At 45.4% G+C, this 10,228-nt stretch overlaps 1 protein-coding gene across 1 annotated transcript; it reads left to right on the forward strand.

Annotated features, from left to right (window-relative positions):
- The first annotated feature begins 1,786 nt into the window (after positions 1–1,786).
- PDCL (phosducin like) lies at positions 1,787–9,991 on the forward strand. The gene is made up of 4 exons (XM_059142479.1): positions 1,787–1,967; positions 3,432–3,608; positions 5,996–6,177; positions 8,001–9,991. Exons 2-4 carry the CDS (start codon positions 3,437–3,439, stop codon positions 8,550–8,552), a joined length of 906 nt encoding a protein of 301 aa, XP_058998462.1. The 5' UTR covers positions 1,787–1,967; positions 3,432–3,436; the 3' UTR covers positions 8,553–9,991.
- The last annotated feature ends 237 nt before the right edge of the window (positions 9,992–10,228 follow it).

Below are 10,228 nucleotides of genomic sequence, written 5' to 3' on the forward strand. Positions count from 1 at the left end.
GTCTTCAGCTCCCGAGGGCTTCTGTTTTTTAGGCAAAATAAGAACCAAGGTCATATACTGAACCAGGAGAGGGGAGAGAGCACTGAGGATTTGAGAAGAGATGTGAATTGCTCCTTTCAGTGAATGGGAGGGTAACCTGCCCAGGGAAACAAGGATCCTCGGGTAGCACTGAGGATTACAGCCTTCAATTTAAAGTGAAAAAGAAAAATTTTTTTCGTTAAAATTTTATTTACTTATTTATTTGAGAGAGAGAAAGAGAGAGTGGGAGAGCAAACCAGGGGGAGCTGCAGAGGGAGAGAGAGAAGTAAGTAGAGGGAGAGGGAGAAGCAGGCTCTCTGCTAAGGAGGAAGCCCAGGAGGGTGATCCCAGGATCCTGGGATCATGACCTGAACCAAATGAGCCACCCAGGTGCCCTCAAATTTTGAAGGACAAAGCACTACCAGGGATGAAGAAGATCCTTGCTTCAGGGAGATGTCAGAAAAACAGAATTAAAAGCAAATACACTCGGGGCGCCTGGGTGGCTCAGTTGGTTAAGCGACTGCCTTCGGCTCCGATCATGATCCCGAAGTCCCGGGATCGAGTCCCGGGATCGAGTCCCGGGATCGAGTCCCGGGATCGAGTCCCGGGATCGAGTCCCGGGATCGAGTCCCGCATCGGGCTCTCAGCTCCATGGGGAGTCTGCTTCTCCCTCTGACCTTCTCCCCTCTCATGCTCTCTCTCTCTCTCACTCTCTCTCTCTCAAATAAATAAATAAAAAAATCTAAAAGCAAATACACTCATGTAGTATTCATTTAACAGGTATTAATGGGGAATCTGCCTCACAGAAGCTCGGTTGCTGGGTTCTGGCTTGTCACCTAGGGCAGATCACAATCATCCTCCGGCTGGCTGCCGTTCAACACACAAACCTGATTACGTTAAGATGATTCACTCTGCAAACAAAAACACCAAAGTCACCATAAGGTCTCCAGGATGAACTGTTCTTAAATTTGGGGAGCGAAGTTCTCACTCTTGATAGCCTGAATTAACAGCTTCTTAGGAAAATGCGCACATATACCAATTTCCAGACAATTTGCAGGACCACAAGTTGAGGATCTCTCCCTCAAATTAGGAGCCCTATTTTAGAGTGTATTGTTTTAGGGTTATTTTGGATGATTCAGTTTGTACAAAAGCTTTCTATGAATTACTTTATGGCTGTGTATTGGACACTTAATAAGGACTCAATTTGAAAGCATTTTAGATTTTTTAAAAAGTTGCAAAAGTAACATGGACTTCTATATTCTTCACCCTGAATAGTCGAAGGTTAACATCTTACATAACCATAGTACAATTATCAATACTGCTGATACACTATTATTGTTAATAAACCTTATTTCATCAGTTGTCCCGTTTATGTCCTTTTTCCGTTCCAGGATCCAATTCAGAAATTCACCAGCGTTGTCAGGGTCCTGGCTTTTTTTCTTTCCTTTTTTTTTTTTTTTTAATGCAAGTCTGTGTGTTTTGGGGCAAAATACTTTACGTCTCTGAGTCTGTCTTGTTTAAGGGCCGCGATGTGATTAAGAAGCAATAAGAAACACAAGTGGAATGGTTTCAGAAATGTCAAAGATAACTAAACAAACTTTTCTTGGTATTATAAACTAGGTACGTACAAGGTAACTTTTCTTTTAAATTAAAACAAAGCCGACTGAAGCGTACTACCGACGTCGAGGTGTTTTGTCCCAAAGAAGGACCCGTAGCGTTTCCCTCAGCCCCGGAGGAGGCCTTCCCTAATTGGGCAGCGTGCGTCCGCCCGACCACAGGAAGGCCGCCTCATTGGTTCGCGCAGTCGGGACTCCGGCGGCTTTTCTCTGAGAGCTCAAGGCGCTGACCCACTTCTCTTCCTCCAACCCAGCGCGTCCTTCCTTCCGAAGTGCCCAGAGCTGCCGGCCCGAAAGGATCCGGACTGAGCTAGGCGGGGTAACTGCACTGAGGTCAGTCAGCAAGAAGCGGCGGGCATGGACACGGGTGGGAGGTGATGTCTGCGCGCCCCTCGGCCCCTACGGCCGCCGCGATTCCCATGCTCCGCCCCCCTTCTCTGGTCCCACCTCCATTAGGTTCCCCCAAAAGTTCCGCGCGCCCCTCTGCCGCCCTTCCGCTGGCCCCACCCTCACCGCCCCCTGCGACCCCGCCTCCTCCACCCGCCCTTCCGCTTTTCTCAGCCCCACCCCCGATTCCTCCCCTCAGGAGCCCCGCCCTCTCCGCCGGCCCCGCCTTCTCCGGGAGCCTCTCCACGAGCCCCGCCCTAGCCGCGTCCTCTTCAGAGGCCCCGCCCTCACCGAGCGCACCCCTGGCCAGTCTCTCCGCCCATCCTGTGCAGTCCGAACCGCTCCTCGTCTCTTTTAAGTTTGGTTCTGGCCCCCCGCGGCCCTTCCTCACCCCCAGACCCCCGTATATGCACGTTTCTTTCCATCAGCCCTGCCTTCTGTGCACATTCCCTGTCTGACTACTGGGGTCTCGCGTTCCCGCGCGGACCCGGACTGCGTCCGTCTGTGCTTAGTGAATGGTGCGGAGACCTTGCGCTGGACCTTGGACGCCCCTGCTTTCAGCAACCCCTTGCCTCGTGGGGGAGCCACGCTGTAGCAGAGTTTGACAGGCCCTCCCTTCCTCTAATGAAGGAAGCATGTTTGCGATGCTTAGAGGAGGGACTCAACTTGTCACCATGACTTCTGGAAGGGCAAGCTGTCCTCTGAGGAGCTGAGCAGTACCTTTCTCCCCAGGTGCCCTTGGCATCTTCTGTTGCAGAGTCTTGGCTCCAACCATTGCCTTTTGAACTCTTGGGAATTAGTAGGATCTTGTCAGGGCCCTTCTTTTAACCAGAGTTGGTAGGGCTTTCAGAGCGCATCCATCCACAGGGTCACTGAGCTCTTCAAGGAAGTTGAAGGCAAGGGGACAGATAAGTGATTGACCTAGACCAACAGTGACTCAGCGTCATACTCTTGATGCTGCTCTTTGGAGTTTTTCCTGAGGAATCTGGCCCAGTTTATAATTACCCAGCAGTCGTAGTCGATTAGGAAATCCTAAAAGTATGTGTAGGTGAAACCTCTAGTCAGTAAGTAGATTCCTTCAAGCCAACACGCTGGTACAGCTATGGTATATGGAAGACAGTGACCGACACCCTCACTCTGGTGGAGTCGGGTACCCTGGGGTCTGATCCCAGCTCCACCATTTGCTGGTTCTTGGCAAAGAACCTTCCCTTATCTGAGCTTCAGTTTTACCTTCTGCACAAAGAACGTGATTGACCCGGTCACCTAGGGTGATGGCATGGATGGCATGCTTAAGAAAAAAAATCAGTTTTCGGGTCTTAAAAATAGTAGGATCTTAACATAAGTGAGTCCCTAGCCCGTTGTCTGTCTGGTTCACACCACCAAAGAGCCTGATAATGTTGCCTCCTTCAGGCACCATGACGACCCTGGACGATAAGTTGCTGGGGGAGAAGCTGCAGTACTATTACAGCAGCAGTGACGATGAGGATAGCGACCGCGAGGACAAGGATGGAGGCAGGGGTGCGCTGGCCGGCACTTCGATGCCTGCAGATGCTGAGTTGGCAGGCGAAGGCATCTCAGTTAACACAGGTACTGGACATCTCTAAGCTCTGGGATCGGGTTTAACAAATATCCGTGAAATATGTATCTCCTGGTCACTTCTCTTTAATTCCAGTCTCACTCCTATTCTTGTGTCATCATGTCCCTGTGTGTGCTTCTAGCCATTTCAGTGCACAGTGCACACATGTGTGCACACTATACACAGACTGTGAACACAGACTGACTTGCTTTTGAATCCGGCTTCTCAAATTCATAGTTGTTTGATATCACAGAAGTCATAGGTATCCATACTATGTGGTGGTATAGACTCCTAGAAATGGCATATTTACACGTTTACATTTTGATATTTCCAAATTGTGGCCATTAAAGGGGCGCTGTTTTATATGTAACCAGCAGTGTGGTTTTCCCCATACACGAGCCCTCCTGCTGTGTTATCAGAATCTGGGATCTCTGCCTCCTGCTGGATGACAAATGGTAACTCACTGTAGTTTTATTTTCTATCTTTTTCAAGAGGGATGTTGAGCCTTTTTAACTTTAAGAGCTATTTTCCTATCCTTTACTCATTTTTAAAATTTGGTGGTTGGTGTTTTTTTGGTGGGGGAGCTATATAGTAAGGAAGCTCATCTGTGGTATGAGCTGTAACTATTTCTCCCAATTTGTTGTTTGTCTTTTGATTCTTTGTTCTTTTCCTGGCAGGAAACTTTTATTTTTATGTGCCTGAAAGCATTATTTTATACTTTCTTACTTTTGTTTCTTACTGAAACATTCTTTACTCCGGGATTACAAAAAGATTCTCCCATGCTTTTTCTTAGTACGCTCATGATTTCTTTCTTTCTTTCTTTCACTTAAATGTTGATTCATCTGGAATTCATTTTGGTGCAAGGAATGTGGTAGGGCCCTCTTTTTGTCTTCGTATTGCTACCCAGTGGTTTCAACACTAAATAGTGAATAAATCATCTTTTTTCTGTTGCTTTGAAACATCAGTTTTATCATCTACTGAATTCCTCCCTGTAGTTGTGTCTTTACCTGCACTTCGTAGTCTCTTGCATTGATTTGTCTTTTACTGTGCTATATCACACTGTTTTTCATTACTGTGTTACAGGGTTCAGTATCTAGTGGGGCTGGTTCCACCTCAATACTCTTCTTTGTCATCATTGTCCCAGCTTTTTTTTTTTTTTTTTAAAGTAGGCTCTATGCCCAGCGTGGGGCTTGAACTCACAACCCCAAGGTCAAGAGGCACATGCTCTACTGACTCAGCCAGCCAGGTGCCCCTTAACTTTTGCTTTCTTATTTTTCCAAAACAAATTTAGGAGAATGCACACATGGGAATGCATTAAGTATATAGATTAATTTAGGGTTAATTGGCACCCTTGTGATGTTGGGTCTTCCTGGTCAGGAATATGGTATTGCTTTTCCATCCTTCTTTGTGTTTCTTGGTAGAACTTTAAAGTTTTCTTCATAGAGATTTTTATATTTTTTTCCTGTGGTAACAGAGGTCCTCCAGACCTCAGTGGCTTGTGATAGCGAAGGTGTGTTTCTCAGATGTGTTATAAGCTACTGGTGTGGGTCAGCAGCAGTCCTGCCCTTGCTTCATTTATCTGCCACAGGGTTGAAGGAGCAACCCTGGACCAGGACGTGCCTTTTCATGACCAAGTCTAGCGAGCAAGAGAGGACTGTTGAAAACATGTAATGGCTTATAAATATTTTGCTTAGGATTCATTGGCCAAAGCAAGTCACATGGCCAAGCCCAACATCAGTGAGCCAGGAATGCATATACTCATACCGTAAGAGGCCCTACAGATCACATGGCAGTGGGCAGGGAGGCTTGGGGGTAACCTGACTAACAGAATAACCTGCCACAGTCTTGTTATAACAATCTGGATAATACAGAATGTATGAATGTAGAATGAAAAAAGTAGTGGTTCTGTCCCACTAGTCCCCTTGGATCCCCTTACCTAGAGACAGCCTCTGTTAACTGTTGCCATCTCCTTCTAGTTCTTTTTCTGTGAACACACAAAGGTACGTGTGTATAAAGAAATGTCCATACATATGTACATACACACACACACACATAATTCCTTTTCCAAAAAGTGGACGATCCTACCATGATATTGTTCTGCATTTTGCTCTCCCTTTTTTTGGACCTAATGTATTTGAGCATCTTCCATGGCAGGGAACATAGAGCTACCTCACTCTTTCTACAAGTTGCCTTATTTTCCTCTGAGTAGCTAAATCATGATTTATTTAGTGCCCCTCCTAATGTTGGGCCCTAGCTCGTCCATTTAATCAGGGCAAGCCACGCTGCTCTGTGTGCACGTCACCGTGCCCCCAGTGGAGCAGGCTCCAGCCGCATGTGAACAGGCCCGTAGTCCTCTGGCCACTCTTCTCGGTCATCTCCACATTCACCCCCCACTCAGGTCCAAAAGGGGTGATAAATGACTGGCGCCGCTTCAAACAGTTGGAGACAGAGCAGAGGGAGGAGCAGTGCCGGGAGATGGAAAGGCTGGTCAAGAAGCTGTCCATGACCTGCAGGTCCCATCTGGATGAAGAGGAGGAGCGGCACAAGCAGGAGGCGCTGCAGGAGAAGCTTGGTGCGAAGGTAATTAGCAGCCTCCCCCACCCAAGCCCCAGGCTTTTCTCAGTAGGGCCACTGGTGCCCCGTGGGGATGGTGGGGATGCATCTTCCATTCTGAGTCCGGCTTGGGTTAGGTGAGGTCAGCGTCTCTACCTCACAGTGCTCTCGGGGTACAAAGCCCATTGCAGAGCCTGGCCCATTAACAGTGCTCAGTAAATGGGAGTTTTCTGTCCTTTATTGAGGCCTTACTTTGGGGCAGGAATAAGCCTCTGAGGTCGGTGGTATTATCCCTGTTTTACTGTTAATGCAACCATTAACTCGAGGTGAGGGGGGCCTTGGCTCAGGGTTTGCAACCAGTAAATGCTGATGGGAAGTAGGATCTCCAGCCAGATTTTTTTGCTTTTTGTGATGCTGCTCTGTTTCAACGGAAGCCTGTTCATGAGAATTTAGTGGAATAAGGCCACACAGTAGAAGCAAATGGATACTTTGGAAGATATTTGGGACTAGATCCCTGACTCTCTTATTTTCCCCTGTATCAAAAGGACCATATAGACGCCCCACCTGCCCTCTGAAGATGGATGAATGTCTAGGAGTGCCCGAGATCATTTGGCTATTGCCAAACAGCTCTTGGCTGGAAATTACTGGCCAGGATCAGGGAGCACATAAGGGGATTAAGAGAGGGATCATTTTCCTGGAGTAGGAGAAGGATTTGGGGGCATGAGACTTTCTGACCGTAACAGCTCAGAAACAGCTCTTTCTGAGCAGTTACGGTCGGAAAGAGCCACTCTGGCAGGCCCAGATGGACTGGAGAGTTGGGAGCTGGGGGGAAGGATGGTACTGGCCGTGATGCAGAAATGTCCATTCTGATCTACTGTTGTCCCCTGGCCCACCGTCTATTCTGTGCCATACTAGGCAGAGCTAGGCGCAAGGATGTCTTGCCACACCGGGCCAGGAGAAGGAAGATACTTTCGTAACATAAGCTGGCTTCAGGGCAGTGTGCCCACAGCTCCCAGGGCTTCCGTATACTGAGATTAGAGCAGATGAAGCAACGTATCCCATGACCACATGGGGCAGTTGAGAGAAGCTGTCCTTGTCCTGCTGGATTATGTGCCATAGAACAGAGCCAGAAACTGGCTCCATGCCAGAAACATGGAAATTAAGCAAAATATGGCACATTATGTGTAATTCTTAAAAAAAAAAAAAAAAAAAAAAGACACTTAGAAACATGAGGAAATATTTATGATGTAATGATGCCAAGTGGCAAAAGCAGGTTATGGCTTCACTGGTACACCCACAGCTGCTGTTATAAAAGCAAAAATAATTTCAGCTTGTGACTGGTAATAAAAGCAACATTCAGTTTTAGAGAGTATATGTGACTGTGTGTTTTGTGGGCGGGGGGGCTGCAGAGCAAGAACGTGAGTGTTCTTTTTAAAATTCCTTACTATCCTGTTGTCTTCTTACCAAAAATGACACAGTGGGTAAAATAATTAATCCACTGTCAAGACTGACCAAAAAAAACCAAGCTTATGAACTGATATTAGCTGCCTTTTTGGGTGGAGAGGCGTCATAACGCAGTAGTTCCAAGATTGGGGTTTTACAAAATCTAGTTTGAATCCTGGGCTCGTACCTTCTTGAACTGGCGCCAAAAACTCAAGGTTATTATTATTATTATTGCAAGATGGGGGCAATGAAAGTTCCCTCCCGATGGGGTTCTCGGAACACTCCTGCGGGCTTTCATGCATACAAAGCACTGAGTAGGGTTCCTCGCGTCCCGTGAGCCCGGGTGCATCCTGCGAGCGCAGAGTCGGGTTTGTGTGGCGTCTGCTCATTTGCCTGTCGTCCTACAGATGACTCTGAAGGAGTTCGCCATGATGAACGAGGACCAAGACGATGAAGAGTTTCTCCAGCAGTACCGGAAGCAGAGGATGGAGGAGATGCGGCAGCAGCTTCACAGAGGGCCCCAGTTCAAGCAGGTTTTTGAGATCCCTAGCGGAGAAGGGTTTTTAGACATGATTGATAAAGAACAGAAAAGCACCCTCATCATGGTCCATATTTATGAGGACGGCATTCCTGGGACCGAAGCCATGAATGGCTGCATGATTTGCCTTGCTGCCGAGTACCCAGCTGTCAAATTTTGCCGGGTGAAGAGCTCGGTTATTGGGGCCAGCAGTCGCTTCACCAGGAACGCCCTTCCTGCCCTGCTGATCTACAAGGGAGGTGAATTGATCGGCAATTTTGTTCGTGTCACTGACCAGCTGGGGGAAGATTTCTTTGCTGTGGACCTTGAAGCTTTTCTACAGGAATTTGGATTGCTCCCCGAAAAGGAAGTCTTGGTGCTGACGTCTGTGCGTAACTCTGCCACCTGTCACAGTGAGGATAGCGATTTGGAAATAGATTGAACTGCTAGTCTAATTGCATAGATTTCTCATTGTTTAGGCTGGAAGACACATGGCTGTGTATTTATTTTTGTTCCTTCCTGTGTTGTGTGGCATCTCAGCTGTTCTTTGTAGTCCCTTTTATTATACGTAAAGTCAAGAAATTCTTAGATTAAATTGGAATGCTGAATCACCTTGTGGCTAGCAGCAGTGACTTAAAATTGTGTAAACAGGAAGCCAGGCTTTTGAATTGTTTACCTAAGATTCTCCAGCATGACATCTCTGTTACTGTTTCTAGTCAATATTTACATAACATCCTAAAGACAGTGTCTGAGAAATTGTCTTCAGATGGTCTCAGAGGTCTCTGCCAGGCCTGGGAATATAATTCTATAGTTAGTGTGTTCTTTGCAACATAAATAGTGTGTCTCTTTCATCAATGATCATAAATTATATTTACTTGTAATCAGATCCATAGTCCTGGAAGGCAGTTACATTTTTACCCTAGACCCTCTTCTCTACCAGGGTCTTGTTTAAAGCTTCCCAACAATGGATGTTGGCCCCATCAAGAGGGGTGACCTCTGCTGTTGGAGCCAGTGTCCCGCTCAAGCATTATTAGGTCTTGAATAGGAGGAAAGATTGATGCTGACTGCCCTCTTGATGCTGAAGGTCAGCTTGATTTAGAAATCAGAGCTGGTTTGGAGCTAGGAAGCCTTTTGAAAGGAGGATCTCTTAAGATAACTCCTGCTCATTTCTTTGTCTGTCTTTCTCTTATTTAACAATGTAAGTTTTTGTTTTAATGTAGCTTTTTAAAAAGCTTTTTTTTTTTTTTTTGGATACTGGAAAAATAATATTTAACAGAGGAACATTTGCCAAAATACAGAAGTGAAAATAAGAAAGAATAATATCTAATTCTACCGCCTATCTGCGGCCTAGGGTAAAACACTATTAACATTTTGGCATATTTCCTTCCATTGTATTTTCTTTTATATGTAGACATTTTGGTTGTGTTTAAACAAAACAATGGGATCATTCTGAACATACTGTTTTATAGTATGGTCAGCTAATATAGATCAAGCTTTTTTTCCTGTCATTGAATAACCTACAACGTTTAAAAAATGGCCATTGATATTCCACTATGTAGATGGCGCTGTAATTTGCTTGGTGGTTGTCTCTTAAAAAGAAAAGCAGCAAAGACTTTACTACGGAAGTAATAGATGTCCATTGTAGAAAATGTAATAAAAATTATGGTTAAAAAGTGATTTTAAAAGTCCTGTAATTCTGCCAATCAAAAATTATCCGCTTTATCATTTTTATAGGTAGCCTTCTAGTCTTTTCTATTCGTATTCATATTTATAATAATGATTGTCATTTGAATGCTTTTCACCTGTTTTTTACTTAAAACGGCATACATTCTAAGGTCGGGGAGATGTAATCTGGAATTAAAAGATTAACTTTAAAATTCATTTTTGCTTTTCCTGGTTATTCAAGAGTGGACTAAATGTAGAAGGATCTTGAAAATATCTTTCGTGCTTTATCAGTAGGAGGAAAGTGTACGGTTTATCTGCTTTAAAAAGCTCACTGTAGAAAGCGTGGAAAAAGTAGAGACAACTGTTGTCAATGTTCTTGTTTATTTCCCTCAGTCTTTTTTTTTTTTTTAGTGTTTTAATAACATCGAGAACTTATTGGATTTAATTTTGTGT

This window comes from Mustela lutreola, chromosome 12, assembly GCF_030435805.1.
Source record: "Mustela lutreola isolate mMusLut2 chromosome 12, mMusLut2.pri, whole genome shotgun sequence".
Classification (NCBI taxonomy): domain Eukaryota; kingdom Metazoa; phylum Chordata; class Mammalia; order Carnivora; family Mustelidae; genus Mustela; species Mustela lutreola.

Bases quoted from the DNA above. Each gene is read 5' to 3' on its own strand.
- PDCL (XM_059142479.1), top strand. From the start codon at position 3,437: ATGACGACCCTGGACGATAAGTTGCTGGGGGAGAAGCTGCAGTACTAT. The intron at 3,609-5,995 runs GTACTGGACATC...CCCCCCACTCAG, and splicing joins AGGCATCTCAGTTAACACAG to GTCCAAAAGGGGTGATAAAT. The intron at 6,178-8,000 runs GTAATTAGCAGC...GTCGTCCTACAG, and splicing joins AGGAGAAGCTTGGTGCGAAG to ATGACTCTGAAGGAGTTCGC.